A 27,742-nucleotide genomic window follows, 5' to 3' on the forward strand; every position below is an offset into this window, starting at 1 on the left:
GCCCTCACCTTGCTGGTGCATCTGTCAGGAAGGAAATCTCACCTCTGGTGAAACAAAACAAGATTTAAGGCAAAGATTTTCCACCTCCCAACCTCCTGCAGGATGGGCAGTGAGACAGTTCCTGGTGCAGTCCCTGCTTGGCTGCGGGACAGGTGAGGAAGCAAATCCTCAGACTTTTAGGTTGTTTTCTTTTGTTTTGAATTGCCTCCAGGGAAGGAAACCTGGATCTGTGCACATGGAAAATACAGAATTACATTATGAAGCAGCAGCTCTGGCTGTTTCAGGCAGTAGGAATCCCTTTCCTAATGTTCACCTGATGGCATCAGACTCCCAAAAACCCCACGCAGAGGAACAGCCCAGCATGGACCAGTCAAGCCATCAGAGTCGAAATGGCTTCAGCCCATCAGCCCTGGAATTGGCAGATCTGGATTGTTTGTTCTGATTTGGGTTTTTTCCTTAGCACCATTCATTTTAACTGGAAGTTTTGCTTATTCCAAGCCATCCTTTTAGTGCTTTCTCGCTGGCAAAGCAGCATTTAGGGCTGCACAGACTGCAGACACAAAATGAACATTAATTCTTGGGTCATTTATTCACAATTTTAATATAAACAGTTAATTGTTCAGTATTCTGACACATGGCAAGATTTTTTTTTGTCTTAATAGTCAAAGGTATTTTCTGTACATGTCACTGGTTGGCTCTTCTATATGAAAACACTGAAAAAATAAGTCCAGGGGGAAGGGTTTTCCTTTTTCTTTTTTTCCCTTCCTTTATTTAAAAAAAACCCCAAAACCATGGCACATTTGATCCTGTATTTCAGAGAAGAGGTATCTGCAATACTATTTGTGTTTTTGAACCTTAGATAGGCAAGGGGAAAAGTAGGAGCAGCAAGACTGAACAGAAAGAGAAAAATAAAACATCACTTAACATGGAACTGGAGGTGTCTTTAGGTGATTTAAGTGCAGGCAGAAAGCATTTGCTTTGGGCTGTGTTTGATAACCCTGATGCCCAGCACCCCTTCCCTGCAGGTCCTCAAACACAAACCAGTTCTGGTAGTCCATGAATAAAATCATTGCCTGGGCTGAAGCAGAAGGAAACTCTTTTTCCTTTCAGAAACCACCTTTTCAGATTCAGGAGTGGCCTCTTGAACATTCCCCCTCAGGCAGCACTCAGGGGATTTGGAAACTAAAATGGTGGAAATGTTGCTGGATGCTGCTGGGAGAATCCAGCTGAACAGAAGAGCTTTGGCATTAAGTCCAGCTCAGGCCTCTCAGGTGATTTGAGCTCAGGCTTTACTGGTGACACTGGGACTCAGCTGTCTCTGTGCCCACATTTAAGCCTCACCAATGGTTCCTCTGCAGCTGCCAGAACTCCCCCAGGACCCCCTGACCTGCTGGACCCCCTGCACTGAGAACCAGTTTAGTTCCATCAACAGAACCACTGGACTCAGGCTCAGCAACTCCCAGAAACATCATTTCCTGCCATTTGTAAAGCTGCTGCCCAAAACACCACCACCAAAAGCTGTAGGAGTTAATACCAACTTTATTATACAGGATTTAAAAAGTCATTTCTCTACCTGTCCCCTTTATAGCTTGCATTGTGCTGCAGTCGATTTGCCAACCCTGCAAGAAATAAGAGCTTCCTTTTGAGAAGGACAATCAGTTTCATTGTCAAAAGAAATCCACATAGAATGTCAGCAGATTGGATTAAAATGGGAGATTCCTCCCCAAGTCACTTGCACGATTGGCTTCACTCTTATGAGGCTCGTGACAAGGCAAGCCAGAACAGAACAGGTTGAACATGGTAATTAATGCTCTTACACCAACATCCACAGACAGAATCCAAGCAGAGTTAACACAGAGCCAAGCAGAAGGCAATATATATAAAAAAAAAAAAAAAAAGAAAAACAGAAAAAAAGGCCAAATTCAATTAAAATTCATATAAATACCAAACTAACCTTATTTGGAATTTCATGTATTTCTGAACTATTTTCTTGATTTTAATCCATCCCACAGCTCCTTTCCCTGGACCACACACACAGGAAAACTATGAGGGGCATCAGCTGTTCCACAGAGGGGACCAAGGTCCTGCTGAGCATCCCCCCAGAGCAAGGGGCAGTTTGGAGGGAGGCTGAGCCACAGGACCAGAGGGTTTCTCTGCAGTTTCTTGCTCACTCCAGGCTCCGAACCAATCTCACATGGAGCAGGGGATCCACAGCCTTGAGAGTAAGGTTTTTATGGCACAAAGAGATTTATTTATTTTTTTTTTTTTTTACTTTCTGACTTGTAGAACAAGGTTCCAGTCTTGGGATCAGGAATCACTGCTCGCAGCCAGGGGCCTGGAGCACCCCAGGGTCTGTCAGTGACATGAAGAGGGAACTCCACTGTCTCTCTCCCTCTCCTAAAACAGAGGATGACTGACACAGCACCCATCTTGCTCCTGTCTCTGCCTATTTGCCTTCATCATAGTTAGGTCAGTAACACACAGTAAAGCAACTTTGAGATTGTTTTTTCCAAAGAGATACCAACATCATACGCAACATACTAAAACGAAGCAAAGTGTCCCACCACTATAATACAAATTTAGGAGGAAAGAGCTAAACTACCCATAAATTAAGAGTACCCTTTAGCAACCTAAGAGCAGCCTCTTCCATACCAACACAGCTGCTTTATGATCAACCAAAAAGCTCCTCCTTGCAGCATGGCTGAGTTCCTATCACCTTTCCCAAGCCAGTGCTGGCACGGAGTTTATGTTATTAGCTCTTCTATTTTACAACATAATAAGAATATTTACAAGCAGCCAAGAAAGACACGTTTGCTCACCCAGCAGCCAAGCTTTGTGCTGCTGCCCTGTTCTGCAGGAGAAGTACCAGATTTACAAGAGGTGCTCAGGAAGTGGCAACTGCATTTCATGTGCAGAGGGGTCTGAGAAACCTCTCACACTTCAAACATCTGCTCACACAGCAGAGCACAGAAAGCTGCTTCTTACACCTCCTGCTTCATCAGCTTTAGAGAGAAAGTTCTGGCAACTCGTTGGTACCTTCCCTGCCCCCAGATCAAGCACAGGAGGGTTCAGCTGCTCCTGGACAGGGTGCAGAGCCCCTCCTGCTGCCCTGCGCTGCCAGCGGGAAGTTCTCTGCCCACAAAAGCAGGATCTAACCCTCCAGAAGATGCTACCTCAAGAAAAGAAAGAGCTTCCCACCTCCAGCCTTGCACTCAGCTCTCCTGGCTATCACTTGGCTCCTGCCCAGCAGCAGCAGCAGCAGCAGCAGGAGCAGGAGGAGCAGTGAGTGCTCCCACCGCAGCCACGGGATTTTCACCCCAAAGAGATTTTGGAGCAGCAGCAGCTCCCCCGAGGAAAGCAGAGCTCCTGGCCAGGAGCTCTTTGTAACACAGGTAGAGAAGGTTTCACCTAGGACGTGCCATCTCAACGTGCACACAACCCCAGTGTCCCTGAACAGCCACCAGCCAGATCCAAGCGAGGGATTTCAGCAACTCCCAGGGTGAGGTTCTTCCAACAACAGAGACCAAAGCATCAGCTGCGGGCTGAGGGTAAAGGATTTTCCAGAAGTGAGAGGTGGGCTTTACAAGTGATGTTCATTTATCCTTCCTAATTCTAGAGTGGCATCTTGAACACTGCTCGTGTTTGTTTGGGGTGGTTTTTTTGTTTGTTTGTTTGTTTCCAAAAGGGGCAAAACCAATCTCCTCACCACCAGTACCATCCGCCCGTCCTTGCCCTTGGCACGAGGCAGAAAGGATGATTTGGAATAGTCTTGATGAGCAGCACTGGGTAGAAATGAGTGCTCTGTTTGGTGCAGGGTGAAGGTGACACCATGAGCTGTGGGAAGGGGCTGTCCACAGAGCCACAGGCATCATCAGTTCCCTTGTTCAGCTGCAAATCCTGTGTCCCCAAAGGGCCAACCAATATCCAAGACGTTGAAAAGCCAGACCCAATACAAGGTTCCAATGTTGGTTTAGAGAAAAGATCTTCTCTTCCCTGTCACGATCACCATAATTTATAATATTATCAAAATACTGCTGACAAAGGTGGATTTTGGGACCAGCAGGACCCATTCACCCCAACCCAGCACAGCCCCTGCTCCATGCTGGCACATCCTCCTCCAGAAAGAAGCCATTTTGCAGTCATTGCTTTAAGTCCAAACATTTAAATGGCTCTTTTGTTTTTTGTTTTTTTTTTTTTAATAAATCACAACACAACTCAGAGGATGCTGTCAGAACATCAGATCCAAATTTTGGTCATTCCTGCTCCGATGAGCACTGAGCAGTGACGAGCTGTTCTCCCACCCATTCCCTTTGGTGAGTGGTCCCTGGTATTGGAATCAGCTGATATTGATTTTCCCTGATCCACAGTAGGTCCAGACCAGAATATTTCAACAGGTTTAGAGGTGCGTAGTAGTAAAAATATCCTTAAGAAACACTGAGGTAGACTGCACCAGAACAGGACAAAAAGAATCCCACCACATCCACCTGCCAAGATTTCATGGATACAAATTTCCACATTCTGTGTGGTTAAGAAAACAATTTGTTTGTTGCTTTTTTTTTTTTTTTTTTAACAGTGTTTTATATATTAAAATAAATTAAAAAATTCTTATAATAAAAACTCCCCCTCCTTAGAAAAGTGTGAGAATTATGTCTTCTTTCCTGCAGTGTAGTACAGAGCTGCTAAACAGTTACTACTTGGTAAAGCAGAAGAAATGTAAACAAGGCCTTTTGAAATCAAAGGTTCTTCACCCATCTCTGGACTGTCCGTTTTCCACCCAACTTTCTGAGCAACCTGCACCTTCCACCTTTGCCCAAACCAACCAGATTCAAGCAGCTCAAAGGCCCAGCAGCTCCTGGTGGTGCTCAGAGTCCATCGTTCTCCTGACAGAGAGGAGATTCCTGACCAACCTTGTTCATTCCATTCCAGGGAGAAACCATCAGCACCACCCAGGCTGGAATCAAAAGCCACCTTCCAGCTCAGTGTCCTCACTCCCACCAAGTCAGGAGAAGTTTGTTTTCTCCTGGCAGAGAGCAGAAGCTCCTCCAGGGGGGGAAGCAGAGGATGGAGCATCTGCCTCCCATTTAAAACCACCTCCTGCATGTCAAGGACCTGCAACATCCCCATCTCCATTCCTTGCTTTAGCACTTCTCCCTGCCAGCACCTTCACCAGGAGCCAACCTGGAGTTTCACCATTCTTTTCTAAACACCTCACTCTAAATCAGCTCTGTCTTTTAGGCAAACAGCAGCAAAAATCCCAAAAAAAACTACCAAAGCACAGTCCAGAAGACAAAAAGTCACCATCCTGAAGAGCTGAGAGCAGCGGGCAGGGGATCCCAGGAGCAGGGAAGGGCTGGAGGCAGCAGGAGGCCAGATGCCTGGGCAGCAGCAGATGGGCAGCAGGAAGCCCACCACAGTCCCATCCAGCTTCTGCTTCCCCACAGAGCCATGAGCCTCCTGCTCTCCCCTTTAGTGTCTCTTTTTTTTCAGCTTGAGTTCTTGCTCCTCCTCTCTTGGCTGCTTTGGTGGCAAAACAAGTGGAGGTGGGGGCACAGGAGTAGCAGGACTCAGCCTGGGATGTTCTGGTGTCCTTCAGCCCCCATCAAGCAAGTGAAGTCCCAGCTACTTTATCTCAGGGCTTCGAGTGGAGCCAGCTGACTGCAGTGTGTAAATCAGGAAAGAGTTTTAGAAAGCCTTGTCAAGGATAAACTCAACACGTGCTTCACAGCTCCTGAAAGGGCATTCAGCTAAAATGAGTTAGTTCTGAAATCTTTGGACCACTTTAAGACCAAACAATCCCCCAACATTCTCCCTTCCCCAAAAGGATCATAAACAGTCAATAATTTATATGAAGTTAAAATTTAAACTAAAGACATTTTTAAATATGTTACAACAAACAATATATATACTCAATGCTGTAAGGACAGAAAACTCCCTATAGCTCAGGTCAGGGGACTCCTACTTCGTTTGGTCTTGAAAGTACCCACAAATCTCAGATTTCTGCTCCTTTGGCTCCCAGCACATTTTCCTCATTTGTTAATGAGAGAAAACCTACTCCCAAGAGTCCTTAGTATAAAAATAATCTGTTGAGGATTCAGTCACTCCAGGGAAATGGGGGGGGAGGAGGAAAGATAAGTACACACTTCCAAGAAGAGGAAAGCTTCTGTGAGAACATACAAAACTTATGTACAAAAACCCAGAAGTGTCTATTTTTTGCTATACAAATACACCCCACAGAATATACTGCACACACGCACGCACACACACGCACCCCTGGGTTTTTAACCCATTTTAAAAGTAGGAAAGCAGCAGCTATTGGTCAATTTGAGGATCTGGTGCGTCCGACTGATGTGTTGAATCCTTCAGCTGTAGAGAAGAGTGTGCCTGAAAGCCTGGAATCCTACTGGAAACCTTTGTTGGGTTTGTTTTTTTTGTCCTGCAGAAGTTCTGTTCCGCACCGTTACACACTGTAGCTCAGACACCAGCAAATTTCATGTCTGGGTGGGTTTTTTTGTGGTTTTTTTTTTTGGTGTTGGCAAACGTGGAGGCTCCTCCTTGGGTTTAACTTACACCGTTGCTTCCTGTTTTGAAACCATGGTTACAGAAGGGACAGCAGCCATGGAAACCTCTTCCATTTATGTTCAATTTATGTTCACGGATAAGTCCACTGACAACCAGTCAACTTGGCAAAAAAACAAAACAACAACAAAGAATATTAATCATTAAGATGATTAAAAATCTGCAGAGTTCCTCGATGTGTGTCATCCGCTGTGGCAGCAATAACAAGAGTCCTGAGATTTGTGGAGGGGAAAAAAGCAGATGCAACCCTTGGGCCAAACAGGAAGTGTTAGGAAGGGCTTGACCTGGGCATGGAGAGGATCCTCCCGTTTTTCTTGCCACCGTTCATGTGAGTGTAAGGTATGTGCTCTTCATAGTTCCCCTTGAGGGCCATGGAGGGTCCATTGTCCCTCCCCAGGACTTTGTCTCTCTGTGAGTACGAGGAGGGATCGAGGGGAATGCTCTCCATGTTCTCGAAGTCCATCTCGTACTCCTCTGTTTCCAGAGGTTTGTTCTCCTCACTGTAGAAGAAGGAGACCTCTTGGAAGCTGGGGTGCAGGTCCTCCTTCAGCATCTCGATGATCTCAATGAAGGTAGGACGCATCTTGGGGTTGTACTGCCAACACATCTGCATCAGGCTGTGCCTACACGAGGACAGAGAAGAGTCAGCACCAGGCAGAAACAGTTCCATGGAGACACAGACCAAGCCTGGAGCCATGTCAGGCCACTCACCACCCACTCTGCTACTCTGAGTCGTTTGTTCTCTCTCCAGGCTTCATTTTTTGCCTGGAGATCCTGACACTCCTTCTTCTCTACTTCTGTCTAGATCAAAAAATTCCAATTCCTTCAATTGTTCTTCACTTGGCTTCTGAAGGAAACGTGGCTGCTGTTCACATGCTCTGTGTGTGTGCACAACTGCTTACAGCCAATTCACCATTTCTTAATGAATTCCATTTTAATTTTAACTTGCAGCCTGAGAGATAACAAAGCTCCTAAAACTTCAAGGAAAAGAGGAGACCAGGGAGGGGCAGAGGTCTTGTAAACATCCCACTCTAAAGCAGGGCTGTGGCAAGAGGTCACCTGTTATCAGACACAACCAAGAAAGAACTCACAATACAAATAAAGTTTGAAACTGGAGTTTGTAACTGACCACAAGAGACAAATGTCCACCGGGCTGTTGCTTTTTTCCATAAGAATATACACAAAACATGTTAATTTTTGACTCTGGAAATGCCATTTTGGCCAGAAATGGGTTGGGGTAAGAGGCTACCAAGTCACCCCTTGCCACAGCTCCTCTCACCCTCTCTCAATGCCCCTCCCCAGCTCAGGGTAAATCCTTGGTAATGGGATATTTTTAAATGACTCTGACAGCAGCAGCTTAGGAAGCATCTGGGTGTGCAGCCACTGGCAGAGCTGGGGCCACAGTGACCTCCAGACAGCAAACGTCATGAGCAGCTGGGAGGGCAACCTTTAACCCCAGTGCAGGAGAATGTCTGGCTGTGGTTTGTAACCTCAGGGAGGTGTTTTTCACTGTCCTCATCCAGTGCCCTCTTTTCTCCCTAACCTTGTGGGCAAGCCCAGCCCTGTGCTTTAAGCTGGGCAATGAGTCTGCAACAGAAAAAAACCAGAGCACAACATTTCTCCTGCCTCTCCCTCCTTGTTGGCTGTGATTGAATTGCTAAAAATCAGCAGTAAAAAGTTGGTGTAATTCTTAAAACTGTTTAGGTAGTGTAGAGATGAAGTAGAGAAAAGCTCAGCAGCTGGGATTAACAAGCTGCTCTCCAGTCTCTGCAGCCACGTGGATGCAGGTGGTGGCCAGGCTTTGCCACATGACATAAGCCAACTCACTAGTCTGGAGTGGAGGAAGAACATTTTATTTGGGCAATTAATCCAGTGCTTATTTGGATCTGGAGCTTTCCTGTACTCAGTCCTTCCTTCTCTTGACTCTGGACTTACCACAGAAGGTCCAGGTGGGTTTAATTTCCCTTCTAGTGAAACTGGCTGGCTCAGGTTGAATTTCTGGCTTGCTAAAGTTTGTTTTGTTCCTCCCCAGCAGAGAAAGGGTTAAGAGGTGTCACATATGAGGCCACCTTTGTTGGCCAGACCAGCTGAAGAGTGCAGCTTGGTCCACTCCTGCTTTACTACTTACAGCCTCTCGGGGCAGTTGTCTGGCTGATCCAGGTATCCTCCATCCATGACAAACTTTAGCACCTGCTCGTTGGAGAGTCCCTGGTAGGGCTGCTCTGCCAAACTGCTGATTTCCCAGAGGACAACACCAAATGACCTAAAGATGAGAAGACTCCCGATGAGAATAAAACACCCTGGAGATCCCATCTGTTAGAGACCAGGTAGCTTCCCAAAGCACAACTGAATGCTGTGAAGAAGTCAGCAACCCATAATTTAAACCATTTCTGTTAAAATACTGAACTGTTGAGCTTGAATCCATCTGGGACTGCAAAGCCAACTTACCAGACATCAGAGTAAGCAGTGAAAACCCCATCCTTCAATGACTCAGGTGCCATCCACCTCACAGGCAGCAGTCCTTTGCCTCCCTTACGGTAATAATCCGTCTCATAGATATCTCTGGTCATGCCAAAGTCTGGGGAAAGCAATTGGGATGTGTTAAACATCTCTCCTCCCCTGCCACTTGAACTGTGTAACATCTCCAGATGAATATTTCCTTCTTCTGACACCAAGGCTGTGGAGTCTCCCACAGCCAGACCTGCAGCTGCTTGTCACTTCATGATTAAAATTCAGAACATCTTCCCTTTTCCCTCTGTGTTTTCTACAGAGCCTCCAGAGTTAAATTTTTATTTTTATTCATCCCCTGTAAGTCAAACATAGCTCTTTTTGCCCTGAGATCCCACTGCCTTGGCTTGAAATCCAAAGAGGTCTGAAAAACCACCACCCTGTGGGGTTTTGGTTTACTTTAAAATGTTGTATTTACTTATTTCTAAAAGGTTTTGGGTTAAAACATAGCTCTTGTGGAAGATCAATGACTTTTAAAAGGCACCTGATCTAATAACAGGATTATCAACACTTGGTTTGTTGTACCCAACACTTTCTTTGTCATAATTCTCATGGAAGGAAAGAACAGTGAGATAACCCCAGGAAGCTGAGGCTGAACAGGTAATAAACATTTTGGATAGAGGTTTAAGAATACAGTAGATGAGAAAAGCTGCTCTGGCTCTAGGGGAGATTATTTCCTTACTGAAGTCCACACAATTCTTTCACAGGGAAGAAAAAGGGGAAAGTTTGTTGCAGTTCCAAAGGGAGGAAGTGGAAATCACCCCTGTTTGCCACATTGGTTTGGGGCTTCATCTGTTTCACTTTACAGCAAGTGGGACCCGTGGAATTCTCATCTGATGGCACCTCACATACCTCCAATCTTTACAGTGAAGTCTTCTGCAACCATGCAGTTACGAGCTGCAAGATCCCTGTGAACAAACTTCTTGGCATTGAGATAAGCCATCCCATCAGCAATCTCTGCAGCCATCTGGATCATCTCCCTCAGAGTGGGTGGTGGACGACCAGGGTTATTCTACAAAACAAAAAAAACAACCCAAAACTAAGTATTAAAAACCCAAATCAAGTTCCTCTGGTGCAGAACAGACTCCTCCTCCTCTTCTGCCTTTACCTCAGCATCAGGTCTCAACGAGCGAAGGTAACTTTTCAAATCTCCATGTGCCATTAACTCCATGACCACCAACGTGGGTTGCCCTTTGGAGACCACCCCGAGGAGGCGAACCTGGAAAATAAAAGAGAAATTCCCTCAAGGTTGTGTCCCAACACACCAGGGCAGAGCCCAGTCATGAAAAGAGGGAGCTAGAGCAAAGCCAACACCCCCCAGACAAGAGCTGAGAACATCCCCATGAAACCCCATCACACTGGGGTATGGAAGATGCATTTTATAAAATCTGACATGGGAGATCCCAGCTCTTCTCATCAGCTGCCTCTGCAGAAGGGCTTCTAGAAGCAGAAACTCAAGCTTTGAGACCACTAAGGAACTATTGGAACCATAGAATGTCAAGTTGGAAGGGACCACAAGCATCACTTGGTCCAACCCAGACGTTGGGTTATGTGATGAGACCTGCCAACCACCCGAGGCACCCAGTGATGCTTACCACATGATGGCAGCTGAACCCTTTCATGACAGAAGCTTCATTCAGGAACTCGATGCGCTCGCGGAGGCTCGCAGACTCGTTGACGGTCTTCACGGCGACACGAGTCTCAGGCTCTCCCTTCACAATATCCTTGGCAATTCCCTCATACACCATTCCAAAGGAGCCCTGGCCCAGCTCTCGGAGGAGAGTGATCTTGTCTCGTGGCACCTCCCATTCATCAGGGACATAGACTGTGGAGCAGAGGGAAACGTTGCAGAGTTGAGTGAGTTGCGCTTGAAAGACGTTTCTGGAGCAGCCTCGGGGAGCACTGCCACAGGGTTTTATTTAGAAAAAAATTCAAGATTTGAAAAATTCCATGAAGACAATGCCAATCCCATCCTGCTGCACAGCCCAAATGACCACACAAGAAATAAGGCACTGAAGAAAGCCCTCACTGCTCTCACCATCACTGGCGCTGAGATACTCGGGGTTAGAGGATGCGTAGAGTGGTCCAGTTGGTCCTTCAGTTTGTCTGGAAGGGAGATTAAAAAAAAAAATCCTTCAGTATGTTTGCAGCCTTTGACATATCAGAACTGAAAGCACAGAATCGCTGAGAATGTCTTTGGTTGGAAGAGACCTCCAAGATCATCCAGTCCAACCTTTGACCAACACTGGAAGCTCACCACTAAACCATGTCCCTAAGGACCAGGTCCACACACCATTTAAATAGATCCAGGCTTTCTGACTCCACCACTGCCCTGGGCAGACTATTCCAATGTCTGACAACCCTTCCAGAGACAAAATGTTTCCTAATATCCAGCCTGAACCTCCCCTGGTGTAGCTTGCATCTATTTCCTCTGGCAGTTTGATTAATTCCCAAAGCATGCAGCAAATAAAAACTGTCTCTGTTTCCAAAGGCATAAAACAGTGCCTTGACTACATTAATGTTGCAATAATTATTAATTGGAAAAGAAACATATTACTTCCAGCAAATGAACAAGATCTTTGGATATATGTTTTGCTTGTCCTGGTGAAAACATCATAAAGCTGCACTCACCTCTTTTTCACAAGCACATAAGCAGCTCCAATGATTCCAGCAATTATTATGGCAAAAATGATGGGAACAATTATAACAGCAATATTAGGCTGAGCATTCACTACAAGAGAAAAGAGAGAGATGGAGGTATTATACAGGACCAAAATCCAAGTGTTTTCCTCAATAAAATCTCCCCCTCAAGCAAAATGAAACAAGAGGGTGTTTCAGATGCAGATAATGGGGCTGGGAACAACATGAACTCAGGAAAAGTCACAGATTGAATCACAGAATGTCAGCTTGGAAGGGACCTCAAGAATTACCTGGTCCAACCCTTCTAACATTACTGTTTATGTGAGGTGTCTCAGCACCCTGTCAAGCTGAGACTTAAAACTTTCCAAAGTGGGGGAATCTACCCCTTCCCTTGGGAGTCCATTTCAATGTCTGACTGGCCTCAGAGTGAAAAATCTGTATTTCCAAGTAATTTCAGTTTCTTGAAAGCAGATGGATTGAGAATATTTTATCATCCCTGTGCACTGCTTGCTAAATCCCCATCTTCCCCAAATAACCTGGGCTCCTGTCAGGAGTCAGACGGTATAATAAGAATAGTAATAATAATAATAATAATAATAAAAGAACTCACAATAATCAGCCACATAAAAATAGGTTGGTTCTGTCCAGGAGCCATTTCCAGCCAGTGATGTAGCTCGTATCCTGACACTGTAGTTTCCAGGCTGCAATCCACGGAGTCTGCAGCCCTGCTCAGTGGCAAAATGCTTCCTGGAAACGCAGTAGTGTGCTTCCTGCAGGAAGTGGAAGAGGAAAGCTGCAGGAATCTACCTCTGCACACCGGGATTTCTGCCTCGCTGCCAAAGAATGTACATCACCAGGGCTTGGACATGCTCCTGTCTTTCCCAATAGAGTGGTTTGTCCTGGATTTGCATTTTACAGTTTGGTAGTTCAGGTTACAGGGAGCAGATGCCGGGTGCTGGGCTAAGAAACCTGAGCTGGGTTGGCAAATCCAGCTGCCCACAGAGTCCCCTGGCAGCCAGCACGGGCACCAGCACTGCCCACACCTCTCTGGTTGCTTCCTTCATTTGTCTAAGCAGTTTGAAATTGAGATATCTGGGGTTTGTCCTTCTCTGAAAGAAAAGCCCTGAGAAAAATAAAACGCCATGCAGAAAGTTGGCAAATCTGATCTGTGGCAAAGAGGCAGGGTTTTATTTCTGTGTGGCCACGGGACAGAATTCAAGCCACTCGTGAAGATTTATGTCACTTTCATACACAAGGAAACCAGACAGGAGACAACACCACATGCACGAGGACTAGTAAAGACTAACCCTAACCAGTCCTGGATTCCCTGCTTCCCCACACATAGCATATGAAGAGAAGACAGTCAGAAATTCTCACCTCTGTCTCCCCAAGACGTCCATAATTCACTTCATAGAGCACGATCAGACCATTTGGCTCCTTTGGCTCCTGCCACTTCAAATGCACTGTGTTTTTTTCAACCACCTCATGGGTAACTGGGCCAACGATGTCATCAGCCTTAGCTAGAAATAAATTAATAAGCATTTTATTTATTGTATTTATTTTTATTTTTTATCGATTAATAAGCATTTTATTTCACATCTCCATCAAAATTTGCCAATCATAGAATTGGCTGGGTTGGAAGGGACCTCAGAGATCATCAAGTCCAACCCTTGAACCACCATTGCATTTGCTAGACCATGGCACTGAGTGCCACATCCAGTCTCTGTCAAAGCTTCATCAGTCAACCTTTCCTATCAGGACATAAAGGCAGCACCAGTCTTGTTTCTGTAGGAAAAGCAGCATTTTGACCACAGCCATCACCCCAAAGCAAAGCTGAGGGAAATCCTTACCTTCTGGCATGGTCCTGGCACTGACATAGGCTGCGACGCTGCACCGCGACTCCTGAGCATCGTGGTTACAGGCGTGGAGCTCGATGCGGTACCCGGTGAAATGCCTCAGGCCTGAGATAACCAACGACTCCTTGGACTTCACTTTTTCAAAGGGTTTCTGTTCCTCTGCATTCTCAGCTGCTGCTGCTGAATCGTTGGGAGAGGTTGGGATGGTGGGCATCACCACCGTGGCGTTGGCCACCAAGCCAAGGTCTCGGCGTTTCCTCGATGGCCTGTTCAGTAGTAGAGGTTATGAGGTTATTTGGAAGAGTCAAGGTGAACAAATTCATCTTGAAGAGGTCAGGAGTGCCCTTGCAACCTCAAAATCAAGCATTGGTATTTGCAATGCAACAAAGAAATTCAGCACTTGGCTTGTTTGGAAAAAAAAAAGGAAAGAAGTTCTGCTTCCCACCCCAAGCTGGAATGCAAATGGTTTTGAAAAATTACATCTCCCCGAGGCTCTGCAGACAGGGCAAAAAAATAAAAAGAAGTAAATAAATCCAACTCTAAAGTATTTGCTTGAGAATTCGAGTCATTCTAGATCCTCTCAGCTGCACACAACTTGACTAAGTTGTCTCACAGATGCCACGTAGTGTTGTGATGCTTGGGAGTTCATCTCCTACACGCTCCAGTGGTATCACAGCCCCCAACTCTGATGACCTCAGATGTTCCACATATTCCAAGAGTCACAAACTTGCATTTATAAAGCTTATTCCCAGCTTGGTGGAATACATTTCCCTCTCTAAAACCTATGGCTGAATCTAGATAATTTTAACCTTTTTACTGAGAGACCCAACCTATTCTTTTTCACAGACACATCTGAAACTCACAGTAGTTGTGTGTGGTTTTGTTACCCAAATATTGCCTCTCAACCTCTTGCACTTCAGGCTGAAAATCAAGTTTTTTGCAGTTGTAAAAACAGAACTGGCAGCATGATCCCATCAGCTCCTCTGTTTGCTAGTGAGTGCTCCTTGCCAGCTTTAATGTCAGAGTTTGCCAGCAAATAAACAGAATTAATACAATAGAATGAAGAACTGTTCACAAATCTCATTTTCTCAGGGAAAAAAAATAAAAAAAAGAAAACAAATACCAAAACAAAACTCCTCATGCTAACACTTCATGTCCTGCCACCCACTCGCCACGAGGAATTGAGTTTGGGCATGAACCCAGGTGGTGAATCACTAATTCATGACACAAAAGGAATTGATGCCATTTGAGAACTGGCCCGGGGATCCTAAGGGGATGATGAACTTTTTTAGCATGTGCACGTGTGTGCAGCTATTAAAGGGTACAAAGAGTGACCTGAACTGAACCCACACTTGAGGCATCTCCAGTCTCTAAAAATGTAACAGGCTGCTGAAGCAAATCTCTGCTGCTGAACTGAACTTTCCAACATCACCCTGGGACTACCAGGGCAATGATTGGCCACCAGCAGCCAGGACAGAAAATTGCAGAGGTCAAGGCTGTGTCTGCAACCCCCAGCTCCATTCCCCCATGGCATTTCTCCTCCAAAGGCAAACACAAGCAGCTGGGAAGCAGATTTTAAGACTTCCTCAAACTAAACATCAGGTTGCAGACAGTCAAGGAAGCTTATTCATTCATCAGATGGAAAAATGGGATGCCAAATGGCAGGTTCAGCAGAACACATTCCAGCTTTCTATTTCCTCTTAATTACTAATCAACTCTCTTTGGAGCTACTGTTATCTCAGCTTGTGCATTGTTCTAGACAGGTCTGGGTCATGCCACCTCTCCCTCCTTTGGAAGGAATCTTGACAGCCAATCAGAACCATGTTTGGACCTAAAACCAAAGCTACACTCCACTGGTCACAAAGTGTGGATTCAGCTGTTCCTCATGTTTAAGAAAATTTTGGGTTTCACATGTAAAAGAGTAATTTGACCACTGATGCAGCACAGAGTAAAATGCAAGAATAACTTCTTTCTTCCTGCTAAGAGAAAGTAAGAAAAGCTTTGAAAGCTGTAAACCCTAAACTTCCCATATTTATTATCCTGGATTTGCAGCTATTCTCTTGCCAAATTCTCTGTATTTTCAAACACCTGCTCTCTCCCCATAGTTGTCCCAGTGCCATTTCCATTAAGGCCATTTCAGTAGCTCCAATGGCTTTTAATGTCAGCCCCTTCCCAGGTCTGGTTCCCTCTGTAACCCACAAATATTTGTGATGACATGAGTGTGTGTGACAGAGATAAAGACAGAGAGAAGAGTGAGACTGCTGCTTCTGCAGTGGTGATGGTGGAGAGTATGCATGAAATTACACCCTGAATAGCAGCCGTTTAGTTCCCCTCTGCCTCTCAGGACTTCTGGTACTTTTGCAATCTTCCCATGCTTTCCACAGAATCAAGGAGTGACTGAGGTTGGAGATTGTCTCATCCACCCAAAGCAGGGGGAGCCAAAGTAGCTGGCTCAGGACCACATCTGGTCAGGTTTGGAATATCTCCAAGACTCCACAACCTGCCTGGGCAGCCTGTCCCAGTCTGCAATCACCTATTTGCTCCAATCTGTGCAAAACACGTTCCAATATAAGAGCAAATAACACAGGGAAGAAGAAACAAAGCATCAGCTTCTGATGGCCACTTTGTTCAGCTACAAAGGGAGGTTCCAAAGCACATGATGTAAAGCTCCCTGTGAGCTCTCCCTGGGAAGGTGGGTATGGCAAGAGGCATTTAGAAACCTGTAGTTTGCAATGCCAATGCCACAGCAAATTAAACCACCAGACTTGTGATAGTATCTCCTAAAGTAATCAATCACACATGGTGGGGAGGGAAAAGCTTCTAGGATTTGCAGAGGGGTTCAAAGTTGGGTGAGATGGGACCTGGATGAAGGCAGAATGGGGCAGATTCACATGGATGGGATCCTGCACAGGGATCATAGAACTGGGAACAGGATAGGAGGAGAAAAAAGGGACACAGAAAATAAAAGAGAGAAGACACAGGAGGAATAACATCCCAACTGCTCTGCCTTCCACATTCTGCCATACCATATTCCTTCTTCCCAGCTGTGAGATTCACCCTGTGAAGGGCAGAAAGCTTCTCATCTCCACACAGTATCGGGAGAGAGTCAATAAAGCATCAGAAGCCATGGAAAAAGCACCTGAATGAAAACACACTTCATGTTCAGTTGCCAGGCTGCCCTATGGGCTGACAAGGGGCACAGTTCTCACTGGAAAACTAATTCTCATTTACACTGCTGCAGCCTGGAGCCTGCCTGGAAAGACAAGCAGGATGCAGCTCAGCAAGAAGGCATCTTTACTGCTGACTTGTAACACCAAAAAGGGCTTCTATGCAAAGGATTAATTAGCCCAGGGGAAGTGGAGATTTCTTCCTTAGCAGGCTGACAAGGTGGCACATGCTGGTGATTGGTTTCTTCCTAAAATACATACCCCAGAAACTGGCCTGAGAAGCATCCTGGGCTGGCTGCACAATAAAATTGAAAAAAAACAACAAACAAACACAAAGAAATCAGGTCGTCAGAATTGTCTGCCTACATCAAGACGAGTTTGGGGTTTGCACAGGGCTTGGTGCTCCTCTGCTTTTGAATACATCATGTCCTGGTTCATTTTGCAGCCTGAAACCTGTCCTAACAGCAAAAGAAAGGACTACACAAGCTTCTGTGTGACACCTGAGGGCTTCTGGATAAGAGACACTGGCTGGTAATTCACTCAATAATAAATATTCAGTACAGTAACCCAGCTTTTGTCAGGCAGCTGAAAGTAGCTGTTTGTTTGCTAAGGGCAGTAAGTAGAGAATAAATTGAGAGCCCAGAATACATGAGAGTGAAGAGGGGAAAATCATCCCAGGCTTTAACCTTATTCCTAACGCTTCCTCTGTAAGTTGCACATGAAGTGTGAAGACATTCAACACCACTTAATGTGACGTTGGCTGTGCCATTCCAAACAGGACATTCACCACCCACAGCAGTTGCATTCCTCATGGTATTGGAGGTATTTCCCAGACTAAGTGCAAGGAAGACCGCAAATACCACGCTAAAGGACAAGGCTGTGGGCATGGTAAACTTCCCTTTTTCTTTTCCTTTCTTTTCAACTGGATGAAAAGCTAGACCACAGAATTTGAGGACAGAAAAAAATAGCTATTTTTGGCATCATACAAGTTTAAATGAGCTGCAGGCATGTGGCTATGTGTTCAGGATTTTTCACTTCGCTCTCAAGCTGAGAATTCAGAGACAGGAAATAAGAGCAGGATCTTCCAAACCTGTAATAGCATCAGCTGCAGGTGCTCAGCTCTGATACATATTCAGCTGGACTTGAGTCTCATGGAATCCCAGAGAGACTGGAAATATGGACAAGTCCAGCCCAATATTTCTGTTTAATAATCAGTTTTATTTCCCTGCCCCAGACCACCTGAGTGATGTTGTTTGATGCTCGTACCTGGGGACAAAAACCTCATTGTGAAGATAGTTCTCAAATGTCTTGCGGAAAGCTGACTCTTCCAGCTCCTTCTGTATTTGAGAGTCTGTTTTAGGACAGGAACAACATTCTCCAGTGACATCCTCATTTTCACTTTGATTATACTTCTGAGGATCTTCGGATTCAAAAGGAGGAGACCACGTCCTCGAGGGCAGCTTTAGTCCTGTGGACAAAACGATTTGGTACCACTCATGCTTGACATGGTGGAAGCAGATCTTTGATCCTACAAAGATCCATAAATACTGGACTTGAATCCAGGCCCATGTGGGCATCCTGAGCTTTCACATCCATGGCCTCTGTCACAACAGGCTTTTGATTTAAAACTGTGTTCTAATTGAAACAACGATCAGATGCTGCTGTAGCTAAGCTGAGTTCTACCCCAGTTCATTTCAGTTTAGGTAACAGAGGGCAGTAGGTGAGATTCTGGGAGTCCTCAGTGAAATTTGGGTGTTCTGAAAGAATTCCCAAACATGCACAAGATGCCTGCACAAAATAACTTAGCCACTGATCTCCAGAAGCACTGAAATCTTTTCCCTTACTACCTCTGTAGCCATTATTAAACTTAATACTCAGGTTAAAAGGAACGAGTGCAGAAAGGAGATCCCCAAAGAAAAGAAGATATCTGATTAATTTGTAAAAAACCCTGATTGGGAGAGCTTTTGCACATAACTTGGCAATAGTGGCTGATGTGTAATGTAACTGAACAGTGGGAGAGCACAGCTGCATCTCAGCCTGTTCTTTTGACCAACCTTCTTGAAAACAGCTAAATTAGGTATCCAGAACATCTCCAAGGGAAAACCTCCAGACAATTCTGAGAAAGGCACAGGGAGAGAAAAAAACCCACACTCACCCTTTAAGCAGTAATCAAGTTCATAAAGCTCACTGTCCTCTGCCTGCTGCTGCCAGAACACCAGGTAGTGTGTGATGTTCCCATTGGGCTCCGAGGGTGGTTTCCACTTCAGAATGATTTGGGATGATGAGTTGGAAACTGATATGGGGTCTAATGGGACTGAGGGAACTGTGTGGGTGGGAAAAGAGACAGAGGTCACTTCCACTGCTCTGCGAGAGCCATCAGAACACAGGATAAACACAGGGCAGCTGCCATTTCCGTGGGAATAACCAGTGCAGTCCTTAATTGCTCCACTGACACCCAACAATCCTGCTCAGGATGCACCAGTCTGCACACAAATTGTTCTGTGTGGGCACATGAGCCTGATGGAAGAAGTGCAGGGAAGCACACACACAGTCCCAGACTGGTTTGGGTCTGAAGGGACCATGAAGATCACCCACCCCCTGCCATGTCCAGGGACACCTCCCAGCAGCCCAGGTTGCTCCAAGCCCCATCCAGCCTTCAACACTGTCAGGGATGGGGCAGCCACAGCTTCTGGGGGCAACCAGGGGCTCAGCACCCTCACAGCAAAGAATTTGCTTCCATTTGTTCAGGAACACCTTCCTACCACAGGAGAGCAGTAATAACAGTGGAAAGTTTCGTGGATATGTGACTGTCATGACTACAGGCAGGAGATTATTTAAATCTCTTTTTCTTTTTCCCTTGCAAGGTGATATGAATTGAAGGACACTCACCAGTAGCATTGGTCTGGACGTAGATGATTTCACTCTTTGCACCATATGTTCTCCGTTCATCTGAGAAGGTGACCAGAGTTTTCACAAAGACAGCATACTGAGTCCATGGCTTCAAGCCCCTCAGAAGCCAACCTGGCTGGGCCTGGGCTTTGGGTTCATTTGACCGTGGGGGTGGGTCCACATCTACAACTGTCCAGCTGTTTGACCCACAAGCATCTTGGCCATCAAACTCCGTCACGTTTTGGTACGGACTTTTGGAAAGAAAAACACAACAAAAAAACTCTCAAATGAACAGACTCCAAACTCAAGCTTTTAAAAACAAAATTTCTAAAGACATCACTGTAAGTTATAACCCTTCACCCTTTGAAGAAAGTCTGTCTCACTGTATGTGTTGTGAAAATGAAGCACAGGGAGCTTTGCAACCAAGCCTCCTCAGAGATCAGGTGCTGTTCCACAGATGGTCCCAACAATTTAATCCAGGCTAATTATTTTCAGCTTTATGAAAATCAGCTCATAACCTTGATTCTAAAAGAATGTTTCCCACCTCAGAGGGAATAAATACTTTAACATCCCATGGAGGTAGTGGGGACATGATAAACTCCATAGTTAGAGGATGTATGTCTAAAATAGTTGGAACAACTCTTGTTGGGATTGCTCTTAAATGAGGAATTTGGACTCTACACAACTCAGGTAAGTCAGGGATCTTAATGAACTCATTCATATAAAAAGAACATTGGAAATCTAAGAGTAGGAGGGAGACAATCACAGAGATTGTGCCCACAGCAGGTTTAGTACCCACTCCTCAATGCCAGCTGCTGTTTGGGGAAGCCCAGCAGGGCTCTTTTTTCATAACCTAACTGTGGATCACTTACGCTTCTTTGTAAAAAAGCATAAATCCCAGGAGATCACGGAAATCAGGGGGCCAGTAGGGCTCCCACTTCAACAGGATCTTGTCATGAGAAGTTCTAATGGAAGAAAATCTCAGCAATTCGTTTTCACCTGTAGCAAAAGAGCAGTGAGAATAATTTCATTCATGCTAAAAAGAGTTTTCTGTTTTTCATCATCTTAGATGTTTCTTTTCTCCACAGATAATACGGGAAGACTGGCATTAAAAGAGCTGCTCATTAAAACTTTACCTTACTCCAACACTATTCCTGCCCTAAGATGACCTCCTAAGTCTCCTGCCAGCTTAAATTTTTCTCCAATTTTACAAAAATCACCTTGGAAAAGAGTAGAACTAAATTCTAAGTGGGAAATCCAGAGGCAATGCATGATGATCAGCTGAACCCATCAGCTTTTGTAACCTCTGTGAATTCCCAGCCTTGCCCAGGGAACAAAGTGGCTGCTTTGCAAAGAGGAGGGAAGGACAACAAAGAGTTGCAGGAAGGTGGAATGTTACAATACGATACATCCAAGCAGCCCAGGAAAGACAAATGGTGGAGCTCTGATTAAATCTGCCATCCCTGCAGGAGCTGCACGAGGGAGGAAGAACATTCATTCCACTGGCACCACATCCAGAACAAACAAGGGCTTTTTAATTTTTTTTTTCCCTTTTACTGTTTTTTTTTTTTGGTAAACAGGATGCTGCCAATGTGAAAACTAATCTTGAAGTGTAAAAACAAGCACCAAGCCAAACACACTAGCAACCTGTGGTTTGAGGTAGGAAGATGGCACAGAGAACAGCTCAGCAGAGTGGAGTCAAACCTGGCAAGGAGAAATGTCCCAAAAGCATCAGCTAGACTAGAAGCTGCACACAGCCACATGGCAGAGCTGGGGTTAGACCCCAAATCTGAGTTTTATCCTACAACCCAAGACCAGCAAAGCAGAACTGGTTTGCTGTTTTTCACCCCAGATTATTTCTACAATCTGGGGTCACGATACGGCCCTTTAAGAGTTTTACTGTCCCAAACAGGGAAAGAGGATTCTGTGTTGGCTAGAACAGGAACAAACAGCAGGGATGGGGGGTTCCAGAAGGGATGTGCTTATGGCAAAACAAGTGTCTGAAAAACTACACCTTCAGCAGCACGACTTCAGTTAGAACATAAAGCAATGCTGTGTGTTTGCTGCTTAGCCGTGCTGACACAGGCCTAGCCTTATCGCTGCTCTTGAAGAAAGCTGTTAGCTTAAAAACCTCTGAGAAGCATAACCAAAAAATGTTGGAAGAACTTCCCAGACTGTTGTCATAGCAACTCCCTCACATGGCTTCAGAGATGGGTGGAAATCCTGCTTTCTCTACTGTGTTTATTCTGTACGCACACTGTCGCCTCATGACATGGGAAAAGAAGATTATGGCTATTAATCAGGTACTCAGCAGTAACACAGAGTTCCAGTTTGGACTGAGGTTATGTTGTGCTAAACTCTTCAAAAAGACACAACCATATGCTCAACCCTGAAAAACTCACAGCTGAGCACACAGAGAGCAAAGTTCTGAGGACCAAAGTTGGCCAGGTAGGCAGCCAGGCCAGGTAGAGCCTTGGTTGTGATATACTGAGAGTGTCACCACAGTGTACAAGCAAGAGGCAAGTCACACGCCTGGTGCTTTCCCAAAACAACAAGGCCAGTCCCTGGGAAAACATCATGTGCTGAGAGAAATAAGAGTATGAAGTGAGCAAGGCAGAGGGAAAGGAAAATAATGCAAGTCTGAGACTTTCTTACATGAGGCTTGGTCACCATTTGTCTTCAGGGCTATGTCATTCCTTTCCTGACGTCCCTTAGTCCCAGAGATCTCCTCCATCTTGTGAATTTCTGACAAACACAGTTTGGGATTATAATGGAAGAAGAGTTTGCCTCGTGCAATAGTGAGGTTGTGTTTACTCCAGTCCCAGAGTTGGCGAAGATTCTGGTTGTCCAAGGCATAAAATGAATAATTCCTGAAAGCAAAAAATGAAAACGTGGATTAGGAGGGGAACCACTGAAAATTCCTTTTTTTCTCCTGCACTGATCTAGACATCAAAGAAAAATGAAAGTAAATGATCTGCCCAGGTAGGCCACAAGCCATAAGCAGAGGAACATTCTAAAATAACTTAGGAATTGTTTATCCTGATAGCACTGGCACTCCTCACACGTCAAAGCATTAAAATTGAGTATCTTTTGAAAGAACTCACCCAGCTTCTAGTGTTTCTCCTCTAATCAGATGTAGTTTACGAAAAAAAGACAGAGAAACCAAGGCGTAAGAGCGGCGAATTTTTAGGTACCCTGAGATTTCTTCTATCAAGCCAAGATTTGCTTCTAGCTCAGCTGCTATGTTATCTATGGAGAGGAAAACATCAGGTTTAGTTTTCTTCACAACGAGAAACACTGATGTCAGAGCCCCAACTAGAACTGCTTCACATAAATTCCAAAGACCTTACAAAAAAAGCAGTTAGGGAAAAAAACCCCAATGACCATCACAAAGAGGTTTGGCTTTGTGGATCTCTGAACCCTTCTGAGATTCAGAGGGGCCAAGGCAAGAGAGAAATGTCCCAGCTCATGACACCCACTGCTCCATAACCAGAACTTACTTCCTCCACGGATATTTATAACTAAGCTCCCATTAACAATTGTGCAGCCACGGAGCTCCTGGGCCGATGTCACCGAATCGATCGTCTTCTCTTTGCCATAGTCACAAACCTTTGGGCAGGGCCCGGCACAGGGTGTACAGTGCAAGCTGGAAAACAAGAGAAGCAGGAATGTGGATGTGATGCTTCTGCAGAATGTCACCTGAGGTGTCCCCAGCAGCTCCCAAAAGCAGAGGAATCAAAGCAAGAGGGTCCTGCCAATAGGTCACGAGGGTCACTTGCAGTGCGCAGCACGTGGCTCTCAGGAGCTCCAAATAGCTGCTGATCATTATTTGACTTGCTGTTTTCACATTTGGAATGCTAATTGCTCACCAGAATGATTTGTTCTATTTCAAATAGCCCATGGTCCACTCAGTGCAACTTATCCCAGTGGTTCTAAGACCAAGAAACCCAGGCCCAGTCTCCATCCCAGGATCATTAACCAAATGTGTAACCGATGAGCAGAGAGCTGGCCTGGGAAATCTCTGATTAAGGACTGTAGGTAAAGTTGCTTTAAAAAAAGGCAAGTAAGCATGTTCTTTGTGCTCTGGGGAAACGGCAGCTAGATGATTGCTTGCCCTGATCACAGCACCACAAGAATGTGTTCCCAACTTATTCAGAGAAATAAATGCTGTAGGAAAAGCAGGGAGTAGTGTTGCGAGGTCCTGCTGGCAGCAGGCTGGAACAAGCACAGGAGAGAAGGGGTGGCTGCTCTTACCCAAGCAACATAACTGCTCTGGGAGCTGCTAACAGAAACAAAACAGGAAATGGAATAAAAAGTCCTGTTAGAATGAATTCTCTGAAATCATTAGAGCAGGAGCAAATACACAGGAGCACAAAGCCACCAACATTCATAGGAAATCTGACTCATCACAAACTATAACGTTACTGTGGGACAAACAACAAACTTACCAGTGATAAACAGCTCAGCAACATAAATTGTTTAATTCCTTTGTCGAAAAAACCCTGGGAATAGACAGAATGGCTGTTCCCTGCTTTGACTGGTGCTACGCTTGTTTGTTACATTGTCCATTTCTGTCTGGCACAGCTTGAACTTTCTCAATGAAACTAATTACTGGGACCAGGGACAGATACTCTGAGAATGATGCACTCAGAATACACTCTGCTCTTCTCATTAGACACAGTTCTTCCCTTCTCTGCTCAACAGCAAGGCTTTCCAGCCTGAGGTCTGCTTTGGGGGGCAAGAGAAGCCTCTCTGATGCCCATCTCTCTCATCCTACTCAATTACATGAAGACCCTTCCAACTTGAGGATGCTCCTCCATATACCTTTCCCATTTTTTCCATACTGGAGAGGAAAGAAGGGAAGCAGAGGAAGAATAAACCTGCAGGTAGAGCTGTCTGCTTTTGATGGCTTGAATTAGCAAGGCATTAGTTTGCAAATCATATTAAAGTACACCAGGTAATTGTTACAGACACTTCAGTGCTGGAAACTTCTCTTGCTCCCCCCTTCCCTGGGGATTCCTCCTCAATTCCCTGGGGATTTTCCACCCCTTCCCTGGGGATTCCTCCTCAATTCCCTGGGGATTTCTCCCCCATTCCCTGGGGATTCCTCCCCAGTTCCCTGGAGAACTTTCTACTTTGTGTTTATATTCACGTTGGGATTGGGTTTGGGAATTATTTTTTTTTCTTTTTTTGGAGGGGTGCTGAGAGCTCTCCAGCCCCGGGGGTGTAAAGCCCAGGATTTGGGGGTAAGACAAACCCTCTGTCCAAGCTGTGAAGAGCTGCAAAGCTGAATGCCTTGCTTGCATCAAAGATCAAAAAGAAAATCATTAACAACTCCTCCACCAGTAAAATCTCCCTCAAGCACAACAACAAAGCACTGGCCCTGGCCCTGAATGTACAGAAGGCCAATGCACAGAGACTCACACAGGAGAAGGCTGTATTGCAGAAGGAGGTGGAGCAGTGCTACTTCCAGAATGCTGCACTGAGGCACAAGCTCTCCTTCCTGAATAACATCTTGAAAAAACTTGAAAACCTTATGTCTGCAGTTAAGATGGCTCAGGTGTCAGAGTTCCACACAACTTTTGTATCCTTGTCCAAGGGAAAGATAAGCAGAGTACAAACCCTCAGTGGGGGTTTCTCTCCCTGCAGACACAGGTACTTACTTGCTGGAATTCATGATGTACCCTGAGGGGCACTCGTGAACACACTCGTTGTTGTGGATGACGTGACAACCCGACTCCCGGGCGTTTTTGCATTTGTTGTGCAGTTCCTGGCAGAAGCTGAAGGTGACACAACGCCAGCCCTCGAAGCGGTAGTGCCCGGGGGGACAGGTGTCCACACACCTCCCTTCAAGGTAGAAGTTGCGGCAGGCCACGCATTTTTCGGGGTCGTTTGGCTCCGTGCAGTCCCCGAGGCATTCGCTGTGACAGCACTGACCATCCGAGGTGCAGCCTTGGGACTTGCAGGCAGGTGGACAAACTGGGGAGAGAAAAGAGAAAAGGCCAATTGAGCACCAACCCAAAGATGTGTGATGCTGGAGGGCTGGTGAGCATCCACACTTCATCCTGCTGGGCAACTTTCTTTCCAAAAACACATCTGTGAGGTGCAGGCATCTGCCTCATCTCTGTTTTTCCAGGGAAAGTTCCCAATTGTAGCAACACTTTTGAAGATTGTTATCACTCTTCATTAATGTTCAGCTTCAGAAGAGAAACCCAAGTATTCCTTTTCTCTCAGTCCAGTCCTAGGAGGCTCCCAGGAGAGCTTTGGTGACTCCAATGATATTTCTGAAGCCCAGAAAGTGATGAGACTCCTTACACCAAGAGCTTCCCAGCCTGGGACAAGTTTCAGCCAGAAGATTCTAGTTTTTTAGTTTAAGAAGCAAAGTTTCCCACAGCAATCCAGCAAATAATGCATGTCCAACAATTATTTTACACAACCCTTCTGCTTTATCAGGATTTGCTCCTTATCTATCCACCTGTCACCCATTTCCCTGCTGCCGTGGAACCCAACACAAGCTCTTGGGTGACTCTCCCAGTGAGCCCAACAAGAAGGGCACCCACAAACTGTTATTGTTTGAGGGTTTTATGGTTAACTTTTTAATTACCCACCACTTAGCACCTCACAATGCTTTTAATGAGTGGTTTGGGCTTTGAAATAGAAACCAAGCAGCAGCATAGCTCAGAGCAAAGACCATGACTAACACTGAGATAGAGGGGAGGCTGAGCAAACCCCAAGAAGCTCCAAAGGCAGGGACAGTCCTACACCTCTGCATCTTCAACAACAGCCAAATAGAAGCAACCTGCAGATGATATCTTGTATTAGACTCACTAGAAAATGAGAAGCTTGTTTTAAATGCACAGTTACATACTCTTTAGCAGGCCACAGGTGGAGCAGAGTCTAGCAACAGATGCCAAGGCTGCAGTTTATTAGAAATACTGGCAATAGAAAAACACAAGACAGATAATTCTAGAATTTAGTCCAAAACACTATCAAAGCTTACCAATTACAGTCTAAAATAATAAGGTTTACAGGGGAAAAAAAAGTTTGGGCTGTTTCTGTCCTACATCCCCACGTTCCTAAGTGAGCAGACACACAGATGTTTTGCAAGAGCTTCTACACTTGTGAGGACCACCTCTTGGAGCCACAAACACCTCCCTGGAGCAGGGTAAGCATCCAGCTGGGAAGGAAACAACTCCAGTGAAGTCATGTAGGAAGGATCTGAGCAGACTGGAGGATCCTACAGAACTCCAAAGTTTAAAATATTCAAAAGATAACATTTGTTCATCAAGGAGTCAGTGGAGCAGACAGGTTAATGTGGAAGAGTTTGGCCCTGATGCAAAACACCCAGTGGCACATGGCACTTACTTAACATCCTGCCACACAGTATTTTGTTTTGGGGTTTCTTTAATTTGTTATGGAAACTAATCTTCAAAGCCTTATGCTTATTTACACATTTTGAACTCATCTGCAAATATTCACAGGGCAGAAACTGTTTGAATACTCAACCCTAAAAGGCTTTTAGAAGATACAATAAACTATTTTTAAACTGTTCTTAACGTTTCTCTTTTTCCTGTTCTAGAAGCTTTTGATGTATAAAAGACAGCTTGAAGAAAGCAAAGCAGCCAAGGCAACTTCCTTTTTTTCCATTAAGTGCTCAAGACCAGAAACTGTCAATCACTATTTTGTGCAAATCCTTCTTACACAAGATACTGAACAGATGTTGTCTTGACATTATCAAAGCATGCATACTAAAAGGTAATTAATTCTTTCTAAAGAGGACCTGGAAATCATGCAGAAACATCTCCACTGTATCTCCACTACTGCTTCTTGTAACTGCAGCATCCAGGTGATATGATTCTGGATGGGTCAGATGGGTTAAAAGGGAGCTTCATAAATCCTAGATAGAAACAGGGGAGCAGCTATTTCAGGGCAGGGGTTGAATCCACCATGCCATACCACAAAAGCTGCTGCAGGAAAAAGTGCTCCAGCAGCAGAGCAAAGCTGTTCATCACAGCCAAGATGCCTCTTCAGCAGATCTTTAAGGACAAGACTTTTAAAATCCCAAAGACAACAAACACCACAACGTTTGAATATTTGAAATATCAC

General features: G+C 45.2%; 1 protein-coding gene across 1 annotated transcript in view; it reads right to left on the reverse strand.

Annotated features, from left to right (window-relative positions):
* Positions 1 to 664: 664 nt before the first annotated feature.
* The window catches only part of INSR (insulin receptor), a 52,257-nt gene continuing 25,179 nt past the window's right edge, over positions 665 to 27,742 (reverse strand). Inside the window, exons 3-21 of the mRNA XM_030466184.1 lie at positions 25,300 to 25,615; positions 23,137 to 23,282; positions 22,741 to 22,885; positions 22,292 to 22,506; positions 20,509 to 20,635; positions 19,637 to 19,887; positions 18,903 to 19,070; positions 18,014 to 18,215; positions 13,575 to 13,846; positions 13,102 to 13,244; positions 12,335 to 12,494; positions 11,716 to 11,815; positions 11,123 to 11,190; positions 10,680 to 10,909; positions 10,193 to 10,303; positions 9,937 to 10,096; positions 9,025 to 9,154; positions 8,705 to 8,839; positions 665 to 7,199 (exon numbers count right to left, since the gene is read on the reverse strand). Coding sequence (XP_030322044.1) covers positions 6,845 to 7,199; positions 8,705 to 8,839; positions 9,025 to 9,154; positions 9,937 to 10,096; positions 10,193 to 10,303; positions 10,680 to 10,909; positions 11,123 to 11,190; positions 11,716 to 11,815; positions 12,335 to 12,494; positions 13,102 to 13,244; positions 13,575 to 13,846; positions 18,014 to 18,215; positions 18,903 to 19,070; positions 19,637 to 19,887; positions 20,509 to 20,635; positions 22,292 to 22,506; positions 22,741 to 22,885; positions 23,137 to 23,282; positions 25,300 to 25,615 — 3,434 coding nt within the window. The 3' untranslated portion in view covers positions 665 to 6,844. The remainder of the gene's footprint in view (positions 7,200 to 8,704; positions 8,840 to 9,024; positions 9,155 to 9,936; positions 10,097 to 10,192; positions 10,304 to 10,679; positions 10,910 to 11,122; positions 11,191 to 11,715; positions 11,816 to 12,334; positions 12,495 to 13,101; positions 13,245 to 13,574; positions 13,847 to 18,013; positions 18,216 to 18,902; positions 19,071 to 19,636; positions 19,888 to 20,508; positions 20,636 to 22,291; positions 22,507 to 22,740; positions 22,886 to 23,136; positions 23,283 to 25,299; positions 25,616 to 27,742) is intronic.

Source organism: Calypte anna, chromosome 28, assembly GCF_003957555.1.
Source record: "Calypte anna isolate BGI_N300 chromosome 28, bCalAnn1_v1.p, whole genome shotgun sequence".
NCBI lineage: Eukaryota > Metazoa > Chordata > Aves > Apodiformes > Trochilidae > Calypte > Calypte anna.